At 38.2% G+C, this 16,075-nt stretch overlaps 1 protein-coding gene across 1 annotated transcript in view; it reads left to right on the top strand.

Moving 5' to 3' along the window:
* The window catches only part of cep295 (centrosomal protein 295), a 37,973-nt gene extending 23,374 nt beyond the window's left edge, over positions 1-14,599 (top strand). The window contains exons 24-30 of the mRNA XM_073817955.1: positions 1,051-1,526; positions 3,191-3,340; positions 4,417-4,483; positions 4,563-4,742; positions 12,354-12,444; positions 13,814-13,913; positions 14,448-14,599. Coding sequence (XP_073674056.1) covers positions 1,051-1,526; positions 3,191-3,340; positions 4,417-4,483; positions 4,563-4,742; positions 12,354-12,444; positions 13,814-13,913; positions 14,448-14,486 — 1,103 coding nt within the window. The 3' untranslated portion in view covers positions 14,487-14,599. The remainder of the gene's footprint in view (positions 1-1,050; positions 1,527-3,190; positions 3,341-4,416; positions 4,484-4,562; positions 4,743-12,353; positions 12,445-13,813; positions 13,914-14,447) is intronic.
* Positions 14,600-16,075: the final 1,476 nt, after the last annotated feature.

The raw sequence follows: 16,075 nt of genomic DNA, 5'->3' as shown, positions 1-16,075 counted from the left end.
CATTTCACACAACATCACATTTACTTCAGGAAAAAAGTGATTCGAACTCCATAGTTGGCAAGAAAAAAATAATTTGAAAAAGGAGCGTTTTGATAAGTGTGTGCACTGTTACATATTCATTATATTTTTACTAAACCTGTTGAATTAGTGATGTCTAATTCAATTGAATAAATCCTGTCATGTAAACAGTAGAGTAGAAGCATTTATATAAAGTTGATCAAAAACAATACAACATAACTCACAATATAACAATATAACTCACTTTTTGATGGTTGATTTATTTAAAGAGGCTATATGCAATTTTCTGAAATTTAAACTCGCGACTGACACCTGTGGCCAAAAAACGGAACTGCTCTTCCTTTCTGCTGGCTCTGGCAGCGCGCGCTCGTGCGTACACACTTCACAAGTCATCCGCTGCAAAGAAGTCAACATTATGTTTACAGAGGTAAGAACAGTCAAATACATATTGTTTGAGAAACTAAGTTTGTTTGCAATATATATGACTAGCGGTGGTGGCAGAGTGATCTGAAACGTTTAACATGAACGCGCTTGACGTCACATCCGAAGACAGCGCGCCAAAAATCCGACCCGACAGAAAATAGGAAAAATAGGATGCAGCTTATAGGTGCACCCACTGTGAGCTGACAAGGTGTCAGTATGCTCATCAGGAGATGTTGGAGTCATAGATGGTCAAATAAAAAGGCTATTGTTACGTTTATTTTGGGGAAAAAGTTGCATATAGCCCCTTTAAATATATTCATTGATGATTAAACTAATAAACAAATTTAAATAAAATCAACAATTTAAAGTCATATTTTTGGTTTTTGGCTAAAAGAAAACTTTAACTTTAGTTTTAGTAAATTATTTTGGTGCGTAGTGGTGACTATTTAAATATCTGCAAAAACTAGTGACATTGTGATTTACCTCTTTATCCAAACCATCATTAATTCCGCAAAAACTGCTTGTGTTTTCCTGCAGGAAGTTTAGATATTGTTCTAATGTTTAGTAAAGCTAATGTATGTTGTGTGTTTTTTTTTTTTTTTGTTGTAGAGGATGCATCAGATTTGTTTCTTCCTCTGCCCTCTGATGTCACCACCAATGAGACGGCAGACTGTTCGACGGCTCTTTGCGTCCCATTGGAAGCAGAACCGAGTGGCTCAAATGTTGCTGATGCCTCTGATTGGCTGGAGTCGACAGATCAGTCCCTTCCGTCCCTGCAGCACCTCAGAGCCGACACGCTGCTTCAGTCTCAGTCAGAGCTGCAGATATCAATGGATGCGCTCTCTCTTACCCACGAGTCCCTCTGTGACACAGACGCTGTGGTTCCTCCCGCTGCTGCGGACGTGAGCCTCATGCCATTCTCCCCTCTCAAGAGCACTCTACAGGCAGACAGCCTTGACCTCGCACCCCAGCTGCCCTCACAGGAGGTGAACTCGAACCCAGAGCCGGCCAGCACTGAGACACCACCGCCACACCGGACCGCTGTAGGGGGAAACATGCTGACTGAGCTCTTAGAACAAGCACAGGTAAAGTCTCAAGTTGAACAAAACACCTCACCGTACTGAGATAGTGATGATAGTGTGGTGATTCAGCACAGTTATGGTTGCAGAAAAACACTGGTAACAAGTAGAGGTAAACAATCCATGGAATATGAGGAAAAAAATATTTTTGTGCATTTTGATGTCATATTCTGAATGCAAATCATTTTTATACAATACTGTCGCCAAAGACTGCATTTGAAACTAAACGCAGACGTTTAAACTGACAGACTATGGATGAAATCTGCTATGATTACTCTTCTTTTAAAGCATAAATTAGATTTTTAAACAATAGGTCTATATAATATTCACATATGCTGCTCATAGAGGATGTATTGTACTAGCCCTACAGTTACAGAATGACATTTTATTTAAATCTATTACCATTAACATTTTTACACACGTATCTTACAACTCTCTACCTTTTTGTTTATATCTCCTAATTCAGACTTTATAACTAGATTGAACTCAAAAATGGTGATGTGATGGGGGTATATACTCCTATATAGTTTTTTTTTTTCATAATTAGAATTGTGAAATCTCAAATTGTGATAAAGTCAAAATAAAAATAAAAAAAGGTAAATTTGATTTATTTCTTTTATTGCATGGCTCCATATTTTCTGCCCACTTTCTAGCGTCAATTTCGTTGAATAACAGCTCTTACAGAATAAGCTAAATGACAAATCAGTAACTCTAAAATTCACCTTGTGATGAGGCTCTAGTTTGTATGATATTTTCAGTACAATAGAAAACAAATTGTTTTAAGGGTGAAGGTGCAAGATTAACAATTTTGTACATTTTCCAACAATTGTAGAACACAACAAAATTGTCAAAAGTAAAAAAAAAAATACTTATTGATCATTAAGCACTGATGATATTTGTTTCTTGTCAAATACTTTTAAAGCACGTGTATACAAAGTAAATAAAGGTTTAGAGTAGATTTCCTGCTTGTGACCATGAATTAATTCAATAGGAAAAATTAGAAAAGATCAATGAATTCAAAAAGTCTCTTGAAGGTGTTTTTTTTTTTTTTTTTTTTTTTTTTTTTTTTTTTTTTTAAATGAAGTTGACTCCGTGTAAATTAAAAAAAGTCTAAGTTGAGGTGTCACTGCATGGACTAATTTTCGAACATGCTTTTCAAATGTTAAATGGGAATCTAAGGTGACTCCAAGATATTTAAAATCTGCTACAATCTGTAACTTTTCACCATTAACTAATGTATCCAGTCGGACCTTCTTAGTTTGAAAATGCACACAGGCACTTTTCTGACCATTTAATGTTAAGCAGCACTAAGTAAACCAATCTAAAATTTGTCATTGCGATCATTTTTGTGCCACCTGTTCTCACAATCACACTGAATCACACCTGTGTTCACATCAGCACATAAGACCCATTCTCTGGCAGAAACCGTTCTCTTACTTCAAACAGTGTACATGATGTTTAGGTTTGCTACTTTCTAGAAACAGTTTTCTTAAAGGGACCATTTACATGATATATAATATGTAAGAGCCTGAAACTCTACAAAGTACTGACAGTCTCCAGTGAGTAGCATGAGTCGGGTGATTCTGGGGTTATTTGAGGAGTTTGGGCCGTTATGATGATCGCGCACACTGAGCCGTCATTCACCTGACTCTGGTTGTGTCTCTGCTCAGGCGGCGGGTGACGTGAAGGGCATTCTGGAGGAGTCCACCATCTCCTTCATCAGTCTGCCAGAGTCCACACTGCAGGATCCTGACCTCACCCTCACACAGACTCCAGACACAGGAAGTGCTGCACAGGAAGTGGAACCTGAGGGCTGTGAGGTGAGAGTCTGTGTGTGTAAATGTGCTGCTCCTAGGGGTATGACGAGACTCTTATCTGACGAGATGAGACACAAGACTGGGTTCACAAGAACGAGACTTTTTTTTTTTTTTTTTTTTTTTTAAGAAATCCCTGATGAAATATATAGGGAAAAAGTATTTTATTCAACTAAAAAACACAAAATGCAAAAAAAAAAAGTAGGTGCATTTTAATATGAACTTGTACTTTATGAAATTATTAAACTTATATTAATGAATTATATGCAGTAATAAACATGTAAACTAATGCTGCATGATTCTGGATAAACTGAAAAACAATTTTCTTTTATAAATTGAAGATCACGATTCTGAAGAAAAAAAGGATTAGAAATCTAAACAAAATGACGTAATTCACTAGTGGTTCTGACAGAATGTTCATTGCTTAAGTCTATATCTGAACAATATTTAAAAAATGAAGGAGCTAGTGTCTCAAGTAATAAAGACTTGTTTCACTATTGGAATCTCCTGAATGAATAATTCAATGATAAATACTTTTTTTTTTTTTAAACGTGCAGTTGTCGCCATCTCCTGGTGAAGAGGATACGCGTTACAATACAGACGTGTTAGAAGATACTTTGGTTTTGATGGCTACTGTAGACAATAAGTGTTTATACCCAAACTATAAGCTTTTATCCCAGTACTTCTGTTATTTAAATGTCTGTAACAAAGAAATAATGATGATTATGTGGTTAAAAAGACTGTTTGTGTTGCTCTTTCTGAATCATGAATGCAGATTTGAATGTCTTTACCCTCCGGTTTCAGATCATAAGCATCAGTGGAATGTGTGAAACCGTTCTAATAGACATCGCTGAATCATTGTCATTCAGGAATAAGATCACGTGGGTTTTTGAATAGAGATTGTGATATTTTAATTATTAGTCATGCAGCTCTAATGTAAACGCTGCAAAAGTTTAGCAGTGATATCGTCACATTCTCGCCAGACCAGTCAGATCTCACGGGACACATCAGATCTTGTCACATCCCTAGCTGCTGCTGCTGCATGTGTGTCATTCAGAGCTAACGAGTCCTGTCTCTCATAGGGCCAATCACAGAGCCATATGGACGACGGCCAATCAGAGCGGCCGGAGGCGTCTCTCCCTCATGTTGGTGAGTGAACGACTCAGACTCACACAGGTGTGTTAGTATTATTGAGTGTTAGTGTGAGTGTCATGTGGCTGTGTTGCAGTGATGCTGCTGGAGTTTGAGAGCTCATCTGCTCAGCAGCAGCGCCGGCGGGATCGTCTCGCTAAGAAATCAGCGCTTAGAGCCGCTCAGATCAGAGACAGACACACAGAGTCTGGAACGACCACACCAGTCCAGAAAGTGTCCAGAGACGCAAGACGCACAGATCCCAAACCACACACAGGTAATGGAGTCCTGCTCATCGCATGATACTGATTTGCTTGATGGGAGTCCTATTCATGATAGATCAGTTGTTTTTTTTTTGGTTATTTTTGCAGAATATAATAATAATTACAATGTTGTGGTTGTTTTAGACCTTTTTTACCTCCTAACCTTATTAGATTGTATATTTACTAGGGCTGCTCCCTAATAGTCAACTAAACGTTAGAATTGTATTAGTCACTTAGTTGCAGAGAAAAAAAAAATTGACAGGAAGGGGTGAAGTCATTCAGTCCGAGACAGACAGATTGTTAACGGCTGGTCTGTGTGGTAATATATAGTACGTCGTGAGAGACATCAAAATCACCCATCATTCATCAACCTCACATGATGACTCAAGATGGCGCCGCGGATGGCAGCCTCTGTGCTTAGCTCTCCAGTTGTTTTAGTGTTTTTGTTTGTTTTTTGTTTTGCAAAGACGATCAGTTTTACCAGGGATGAGCTGCTGAACATTCGGCAGAACACACCACAGAATTTCCTACCGGGTTTTTGATTATTCGGACGTTTTGCTGAACATAGTAGTTGGCGGAGCAGCAGCGCTGAGACGTTTTCGGACGCGCAGGACGTGCAGGAGGGGGAAGCGCACCGGCGCGCTCGTGAGGCTTCGTCAGCGTGGATTCAGGATGTTGCTGCCTGGCATACATCTGGCGAATCTCCGCTCTCTATCCAACAAAACGGACAAACTCCTTCTGCTCTCCCGGACAAATAAGGATTTTTCAAGTTCTGCTGCTCTGTGTTTCACGGAAACCTGGCTGAACGCGGCTATACCAGACAGCGCGATTCATCTGCCGGTATATCAGCTGTTCAGAGGAGACCGCGACACAATCAACAGGGAAATCTCGTGGCGGCGGGACGTGCTTTTACATCAATGAGAGGTGGTGTACAGATGTAACAGTGTTAAAGAAGATGTGCTGTTCTGATCTAGAAGCGCTTTTCATTAACTGTAAGCCGTTCTATTCGCCGCGGGAGTTTTGCTCGGTCATTCTCGTGAGCGTCTACATTCCACCGCAAGCGCACGTGAGCCTGGCATTGCAGAAACTCGCTGATCAGATCACAGAGACCGAACAACAACACCCGGACTCTGTTTTAATCATTCTTGGGGATTTTAATAAAGCAAATCTCTCACGTGAACTGCCTAAATACAGACAGCATGTTACATGTCCGACCAGAGACAGTAATATATTGGGCCACTGTTACACCACAATTAAAGAAGCATATCACTCTGTTCCACGGGCAGCTTTGGGACTCTCTGATCACTGTCTGGTCCATCTTATACCATCCTACAGGCAAAAACTTAAAACTGCTAAACCTGTAGTTAAGACTGTAAAGGCCGGGATACACCAAGCCGACGATCGGCCGTCGGGCAGTTGGTGGGCGTCGGTGAAGCGCGTCTGTTCGGTGTGTTCCGCACGTCGGTTCTCGTTGAATCGGTGTCGGGCTTGTCGGGCCGTCTGGGAAAGAGAGCGCTCTGATTGGCTGTTCGGTCATCGAATCAGAGCGCGTGGAGGACTTGAATGTGAAGTGATGTAACAAGCAAAGGAAGAAGTCAGGAGGGAACCGGCTCGCTGCAGTGATGCGCGGATCAATGTACAAACAACCTGAACCCGACCGACATTTTCAACTAACCCGCCCTCAACTCGGACCGCAAAAAAAAAAATATTGTACCCGACCCGCCTCCTGACCCGCATTTTTAATATTTGCGACTGACAGCAGCGATTATATGCGGCTGCGGTGGAGATGCGTTCACTGTCAAACATCATTCGGCATTAATTAGGTAACTTTGTCAAAAGAAATGTTCTTGATTACAAGAAAAATACAGATTGTTCTTATTTATTTTGTCTTTCCTTTATACAGATTTAAGTAGTTTTGTTTTCGAAGTACTCTAAATTATGTCAGTGATTGTCTGATGTTAAATACGATCAAGAATTATTATTTTTTCGATCTAGTGTAATAAAAGTTAAGAAAAAGATTAGCCTGTAGCCCTAAATATATATAGACTACAAGCTAATTCCTTTTTTCTTAACTTTTAACTTCTAAAAATTATCAAGAATATTAAATCAACTTAATAGGCTGGGTTAGCGACTTTTATACGAACATAACGAATGCACTTCAAAACTAAGTGTTCATATAAATTCAGGAATCACGAATATGACAAAATAATATTATTTTATATATATTAATTGTATAGCTATAATAGTTGTATCAAATGAATAAGGGAATTATAGTGCCTTGAATTTATTAAGTAATGTTTAATTCCGTTCGTTTCGCTCTCTGGAAATGTAAAGAAAAAATACCGTTTTTACTTAGAATTCGTTTTTAATCCCTGGTTTTAAACAAGCATACATGAGATAATTTATATATTATTGCTTGAATAAACGTTTAAAAATAGTGCTAGAAATGTTATAATTAAGGAAATTAAACAGACCTAGGCATTTGAAAAGACAGTGAAATGTGTCTAATTCCAAAAACAAAGAGAAGTATTGGACATAATCAAAATATTCGAATATTTATTAAGAAACCATTTTCTTAACAATTAAGATGCTGCATGTGTTTATCCAGTCTAATCGAAGTGTGCGTCTCTCCCCCGACTTTCCCAACAAAAATCCCACCCCCTCTCAGAAAATACATAAACCTGACATTACTGAGCTATATGTATGTTTAAAAGTAGCCTATTAAAATGGTACAAAAGCTTTGCTCAGTTCAACGTGTTGGGAAATCGGGCATTTTGTCCCGCGTCAGCATTTATTCAACAGTTAATAACCTCAACATTCAAAAGGTAAATATTATTCAGCCAATAAAGTGTAGGTCTATGTATTTCATAGAAAATTGTGTCTAGTACAATATAAATTACAAAGGTTTAATTGGCATCTTTATTTCAAACGACCCGACCGACCGCGACCCGAATATCATAATATTTTTGGATGACTCGTAACCGCGGGTAACCGCGGGTAACCACTCATTTTGGATCAACCCGCGCATCACTGGCTCGCTGTCATTTCGCAATTCGCACAATTCTATATACAATACTGCCATTAACGGCATATCTCCTCACGTATGCGCAGAAAGCACCTTCTAGTTTGTAGTCGGGTGTTGTCAGTTCGGTGTGTTCGAGCTCAGTTTAATTGCCCAGACGCAGCCGACTAGAGGCGACAAGACGGTCTGCTTTCGTCAGCGCTAGTTGGTTGGTGTCGGGTTGGTGTGTCCCGGGCTTAAAAAGATGGACCAACGAAACAGAACAGGTCTTACAATCCTGTTTCTATTTGACTGATTGGAGTGTTTGAAGCTGCTGCCACCGATCTGGACGAGCTCACAGAGACTGTTACTTCATATATCAGTTTCTGTGAGGATTTATGCATTCCTACCAGAACTTATTTAACATACAACAATGACAAGCCATGGTTTACAGAAAAGCTCAGACATCTTCGTCAGGCCAAAGAGGATGCCTACAGAAAAGGGGATAGAGTCTTGTAGAACCAGACCAGGAACACACTGAATAAAGCGATTCGAGTGGCTAAAAAGACCTATGCAAAAAGGTTGTTTGTGGACTTCAGTTCAGCCTTCAACACCATCATTCCTTCACTCCTCCACCCCAAACTAAACGAACTTTCTGTTCCTAGCCCTATCTGTCAATGGATCACCAGCTTTCTGACAGATAGGCAACAGCTGGTGAGACTGGGGAAATTCATGTCAAGCAGCTGCACCACCAACACCGGCGCCCCTCAAGGTTGTGTTCTCTCCCCACTGCTCTTCTCCCTCTACACCAACGACTGCACCTCTAAAGACCCCTCTGTCAAGCTCCTGAAGTTTGCAGACGACACCACGATTATTGGCCTCATTCGGGACAGTGAGTCTGCCTACAGACAGGAGGTTAAACAACCTGCAGCTGAACAAGCTCAAAACTGTAGAGATGATAGTGGACTTCAGGAGGAACCCCCTGCACCTTCCTCACTCACCATCATGGACAGCACTGTGGCTACAGTGGAGACATTAAAGTTCCTGGGATGTTTCATCTCCCAGGACCTGAAGTGGGACACTCACATCGACTCCATTGTGAAAAAAAGGCCCAACAAAGGTTGTACTTCCTTCGTCAGACATCATGGTTCGGTCTGCTGAGAGGATTATTGGTGCTCCCCTGCCCATCCTTCAAGAACTGTATACATCCAGAGTGAGGAAAAGAACTCAAATCACTCTGCATCCCTCACATCCAAGCCATCCCCTCTTTGAACTCTTACCATCCGGCCGACGCTACAGAGCCCCAAATATCAGGAATACCAGACGCATGAACAGTTTTTTCCCCCAGGCAATCCACCTCATGAACAGTTAAAATGTTCCTCCCATTGTGCAAAAATGTGTGGAATAATCTGACTTTATCTACTGCTACCACCTCCACCCTAACACATCCCTGCATTCCATCCTATCACCTATAGCACAACTGTACATATGTATTGTCAATTTTTACAAATTATTATTATTTTCTATTTTTATTTTTGGTCTATTTATGCTTGCATATGTGTATATATTTTTTTTTTTCTTATTCTCTTATTGTCTGTGCGTCCCTGTGTACTGGAAGCTAATAACACTGAAACAAATTCCTTGTATGCGCAAGCATACTTGGCAATAAAGCTCTTTCTGATTCTGATTCTGATATGGCTTTTCATTTGAAATAAGTAGGTAGTAGCAACTTTTACATGGCCGCTCAATCTAATGTTAATCTAGAATAATGTGCGCTATTGAAGTGTCTGTGTGGAACTGAATAGTAGCATGGTGCTGGTGCGCTCATTTGCTCTTAAAATACCCTGTAATTTTTGGCCGTACAGATAAGAGTAACTCATCTGTCAAATCTGTAAAAAGACTGTTTATTTGTGTGCACTTAAGTTTGAACATCTTCAAGGCTCCCCCAATCAGCCTGATGGAGGTGTTACATAGGTCAAAAGTATGAAATGGCCTTATGTCGTTGGAATCCTTGGCTCACGCTGGACAAAACGCATCAGATTAGATCGTAGGACTTTTGCGAACTAGTCCTAGGGTTTTTTTTTTTTTTTTTCCCCCAATCAAAACAGTACAGAAAGATTATATGGAGAGTAAACGCAGTAAAATCAATTAGCAAAAAAAGTTTCTTTCGACTTTCCGTTGCAAAGGGATGCCAACGTGTTCAAAAGGGGCACGGCCACTTCTAGTAAAATTCCTATAACTCCTGAATGAAGCTACAGGACAAAAATCACAAAACTTGGCCACTTGGTGGTGGTATAAGAAGGAAAAAACATTAAAATGGCTATGCTCACACAACCATTTGTCCAGTCTTGGTCCAAAGTGCCAAAAGTGTCTAAGGACGTTTGTGTATCTCAAAACATGGCCACCATTGGCTGATTAACCTGTTAGGCAAGGTTAACGAATGACGATTGGAACGAATCTCTGTGGGCCTGTTCAAATCACAGCCCCAAAGTTCTGAGAAATTTGAAAGAAATCTGCCACTGGGTGGCGATATCACAGTTTTTAAGGGGTTTAAACCAGGGGTTTTCAAACCTGTCCTGGAGCCTCCCCTGCCCTGCACATTTTGTATGTCTCCCTTATTAGGCACACCCAATTCCGGTCTTGCAGTCTCTACTAATGAGCTGATGATTTGAATCAGGTGTATTAGATGAGAGAGACAAGCAAAATGTGCAGGGCAGGGGAGGCTCCAGGACAGGTTTGAAAACCCCTGGTTTAAACAATTGTACATTGCACAGTTTTTCGCACATACAATATTCTTATCATGTGACATAAGTCCTCATTCTGGACAACTTTGCCTCTAGAATCACTGCTGTCAATCAAATCCTTTTGTTAAATGATTGAGATGTCAAAAACCTACTTTTGCAAATTAGTCTTAGGTTTTTTGCCGGGAAAAAAAACACTGCAGAACAATTCTCTGGACTCTCTAGGTTAATAATTATCAAAAAAATCTTGGAATTTACCCATTGGGAAGCTATAACGGGGTTGTTCAGAAAAGGGGCCCGTCCAAATTTACCCAAAATTCTATAAAGCCTAAAGGAAAACTCAAAACTTCACGAAACCTGCTGAACAGATGTGATGGGTGATTCTAAACAAGCATGCAAGTTTTAAGGAGATCGGACCACAGCTGGCACTATAACAGTCATAACCATCAAAAAACACAATGTTTCTAAGGTAAATTACCTGGATTTGCCAAAAAAGTTTTTTTAAATCATTGGTTTAGGTGGTTACAGGCTTGCTAAATGTCTTATGTATATACTTATGCGTAAATGCCTTAAATTGCTTGAACCCGGTAATTGCCGTTTGCAGCTATATTTACTTCTGCAGGTGTGCTGTTGAAACCTTTATTAGGCTATGTAGGCAATTAAAATTCATTATTATGATTTAAATGGCTTAATAAATGTGTGATTAAGGCAACTCTTGCTTAAAATAAACGACTACTAGTAAAATCTTTAGTTGAGGGCAGCCTTAGTATTTACATAGTTTAATGCAGCTTGAATGTGGTGTGAATGCATTTACACAGAATAAATGTTATAAGTTTGTTTGAATATTTAATTATGAAATTAAAATGTAAAAAAAAGCTTGTATGTAAATTTTAAACTGTGGTGGCAAGTCATTCTTAATGAGTCACCGAGTAAGCGTTATTAAAACCGTTCAGAACTTGGTTATGTTTTTCTCAGAGATGCAAAACTGCATGTATGCATGTAGGGCTGGGTGATTAATCGAAAAGTAATCGAAATCGACATTCAGAACCTATAATCGATCAAATTTTTCCAGGTCAATTATTTCAATTACTTTCCCTTTAAAAACACTACTGCGTGTGGAGTCAGGTGACCCCGCTCCGTTACGTTGCGTTATTCCGCCGACATGTCGATGAAGAGCTTAAACAGTATTTATACAGTAAAAAGTATTTACAGGATATACAAGAGTAATTTTATTTAGAAGAGATACTGCTTATTTTCTACTTTTAATATTTATTATTATTTTATAAATTTATTTTGTTTCCAAAAGTGCAAGTTATTTATTTTCACTAATTTAAGAAAAATGTGACTTTTCGTTTTAAGCAATGTGTGCTTTAATTTCAGTTGTTCAACACTGATGTTCAATAAATAATCATAGATAGTAGATAGTGTGTGTGCACCCTTCATTCAAAAATCTCTCACTTGTAATATGTGAGCATATTTACTGTACAAAACTTGTCAGTGAACTATGAGGGCAAAAAAATATTATTTAAATATAATTAAATATATTTTTATTAATGAATAAAATAATTGTTCATTAATCGTAATCGGGTTAAAATGTTCAATTAATCGAGATTTTGATTTTAGGCCAAATCGCCCAGCCCTAGGTGCATGTTTATTTTTTTAAATCAATGTGACTTGCTCACATATGGCAAATGATAGTTTTGCAACAAGACAACCCTCTTGGTAAAAATGTCCCTGTATATCTAGATTTTCAGGGCATGTGAACAGCATTAAAGTGCATCACCCCACAGTGAATGTGTTTGTGATTTACTGCAGTGAGTGATACTGATTTAATGTAGATGATAGTTATCTGAATACATGTCACTCACAATGACTGCTTACAGCTGACAGACTGAAGCGTGTGGCTGAGGTGCGGATCTGCACTGATGAACACAGACGCTGTGAGGAGACGGAGATGTACCGCCGCACACACAGGTACCTGCGTCTGATGAGCACCAACATTAGCCTGCATTCTAGTAGGGCTGCACAATTAATCTCATTTCTTATAGTGATCACGATTACGGATGCCATGATTACATAATCGTTCAAAGCTGCGATTACAAAAAAAATGCTTAAAGGCATGTTTAGAGCATGTCACGTTGTGAGAGGTGAATCGATATTGTTATTGTGGGCACTTCAAAATACTGAGAATAATTATTACAAATTATTCAGAATTATGAATGCGTTAACTGGTCACAATGCACAACAGCACTGTATGCTGCGTCAAAGACGCTTGTGTCCTCTGATGTAAACAAGCACAGATGAGAAGCACATAACATACCAAACATAATGCAGCCGTTTCCCTGGAAACCCAGTAAACAAAAAAACAGCTTTCGGTTTTTTATAAAGTGTTGTGTATTGGCTATGATGTTCATCACTCTGCCAAATACTCCAATATTCTTCTTTCACTAGAGATACATGCTCAGTTTGTCAGTGTGTCAAATAGATTAGCAATTTCCATGGAAGATGATTTGTTCTGGTTTGAAACATTTAAACAGTTTGTTTTTAATAGGCTTATACACAACATAAACTGCCAATGAAAAATTCTTTTAAACATTCATTAATCTTAGGTAATTACAATATTTAATAACAAATTGTTAAAATCTACAGTTGTAACTGTTATTTAATGAGCTAACAAGAACTAAGAGTAGTAAATGTAGCTGTTGCTCATTGTGGATAGTAATGCATTAACTAAGAGATCTTACTGTAAAGGGATACCTGTTGGTCTTAATTATTTTGCACTTTAATCTGTGTAATTTAACTTTAGTTTTTTTGTGTATTGCTTTACTGCATTTAAATGTTCAGTTATTTTTGTTATAAGAAAATCGTTATTAAACCTGTTATACTGTATTATGACACCACTATTTTGCAAATAAATTTCAATATGTACTGTATACCGTGATAAAAGCATTATCAATTAATCACAATATGAACATTGATACCGGTATAAAGAATCCAAATATAATATTGTCATTTGTGGCAACGAGAAATGCAATAAGTATTTCAGGAAGAGTGTTTTCAGCTTTTTTTTTTATCTTTATATAAAATGATGGCATGCAGTTGCTTCAAACAATGGCATAAAGCTATTAAAAACATCAATGTATATTGTGATAATCGTGTAATCGCAGTTACAATTTCAAGGAAATAATCGACAATTATGATTTGTCCTAATCGTGCAGCCCTACATTCTAGTGCAGATGTTACTGCTGTGCATCTTTGAGCATTCAGCTCCAGAGCAGATGCAATGATATTTAGATGATTCTGATGAAAACAGGATTGCTGTAATGGCTGAACTTTCTTTCAGATTGTACAGTCAGTTAGAGGAGGTCAAACAGAAGAAGGAGCTGCGGAGCCGTCAGGAATCGTACGCGAAGAACCGGGAGAAGGCCAGAGACTTCCAGAAGGTGAGACGTGAGGAGGACCCCATACTCATGGTCTCCTGACTGGACGAGTCTCACACTGAAAACATGTTCCACCCCAAACTCTGCTTCAGGCCAAACATCTTCATAATGGTTTGGTAACATTGACCCTTAAACGGGAAGATTCCTCAGCTGAAATAGTCCAGATGTCTGCTAAACTCCCATCAAAATGACGGATTTCCCTCAGGGTACCGTCAGGTGATCTTTCACTCATGTGTTGACTGCCAAACCAAGCAAATTACTGCAGCTCAAGGCTGAGATACGAGTCTGGTTTCACACGCACCACATTTACCTCACAATGACCTCATCTTCTCATGTCTTTGCCTTTGGGCTGAATTATAATTAAAGATTCACCATGAACTCTTCAGCATGATCCTTGTGTTCTACAGATATGGACGTTATGAGCACCATTTTTATTTGGTTTTGTTTTTAGTTTAAAACTGTAAAGTTGCTTTGACACAACTCGTATTGTTAAAAGCACTGTATAAATAATCTTGACTTGACTCTTATCTTTTGCAGAAGACGCTGGAGAAACTGAGGACCAAACTGAGCCGCTGATGTTCTGATGCAGGTTCATTGCTGCTGTTATTAGTTTCAATTCGATTTTAAAATGTCTTTTGTTTGTATGTCTGTTGTGTATTTTAAGTAAAATGTTATTTTAATTTAACTGAGTCACCAGTGTGATTGTTACCTGATCATTACATGAGTGGGGTTTTAATAACATCTAATTCTAAATACATAGACATTTATATGCAGTTGTTCCCTGTTTTGCAGCTATAGCAGCTTACATTTTTCTAGAAGGCTTTCTTCAAGTTTTTGAAGTGTTTCTGTGGAGTATTTGCGAGGTCAGACGGTAATGTTGGATGAGAAGGTCTGGTTCTCAATCTCTGTTTCAGTTCATCCCACATGTGTTTGATAAGGTTGAGGTCAGGACTCTGTGTTCTTCCACAGCAAACTCATCCAACCATTACTTTATGAAGCATGCTTTGTGCACTGAGTCAGTCGTGCTGGAATAGAAAGAGGCTTCTCCAAACTGATAGAAGCGGAGTATTGTCTACAATGTCTTGGTATGCTGAAGCATTCAGATTGCCCTTCACTGGAAGTAAAGACCTTACCCCTGAAAAACAGCCTCATGCCCAGTGGTATAACAAGTCACAAGCTGTACTGACAAAATTAATGCTTAGAGATAATATTTAATGTTTTAAAGTCTATTCATTATTGGTAGCATGCCAGCTAATCCATACTTTGGGGGGGAAAAAGTTCAAATGGCTGTGAGGCAGTAACTGCGGACTTAAAAAAAAAAAAAAAAAAGTATGTAAATCACATTCGGAATTGTTTATTTCCCCCTTTTATTCATAATTTTATATTTTTATTCTAGAGTTAAAGTTTGAAGAATAAAGGGTAAAAGAATGAAAACCACATTATGCATTGGTTTTTGAAAACCAAGCAAATGTGGGGAAAATGTTTATCGTACAACATAAAAAATATTTTGTGACTTTCACCAAAATGGAATTTTTTAAAATTATTTTTAATGAAAATAAATGCCTGAGAACCTACCATATATAGGGTATAACGGGGCTAAATAAAATGAAATGAAATAATAAAAATGTGCTTTTTACTGCACATAAAATGTATGATTGCAGAAAAAAATATACAAATGTAATGAACATTTATGGAGCAACAGATTTTTTCTTTTTTTAAATATTATAAATGACAATTCTTCAGCTAAAATGTTTTTATTTTAATTTTAATAATGTCTAAGTTAATACTTGACTTCAGCAAAGTTTGTACTATTTTCTGCTTATTTTGATGTTTTTCAAAAATATATATTTTAAAATACAGAAAGAAAATCATTTAAAAAAAGTAAATATTCTGAAAGCACTGAAAGTGATCCCATAGTAATTTAACATAGATTGACAGTAGTAACAAATTATATTTTATTATATGATTAATATCATGTTTTTAATATGATGGTTTCATTCTAAACATGGTGATTATCTCTGAGATGGACACCCAACATAATTAAGCAATAAGGTACGAGAGGCCGTGCTGTATCATTAATAAATCACGGCTGAAGGGGCGTTGTTAGGCACGACGCGAAGCGGAGTGCCTGCAACCCCTTCAGCCGTGATTTATTCATGATACAG

Source organism: Garra rufa, chromosome 14 (genome assembly GCF_049309525.1).
Source record: "Garra rufa chromosome 14, GarRuf1.0, whole genome shotgun sequence".
Lineage (NCBI taxonomy): Eukaryota > Metazoa > Chordata > Actinopteri > Cypriniformes > Cyprinidae > Garra > Garra rufa.
Note: the sequence above shows the minus strand (reverse complement) of the source record. Positions and strands in the feature narration are given on the sequence as shown.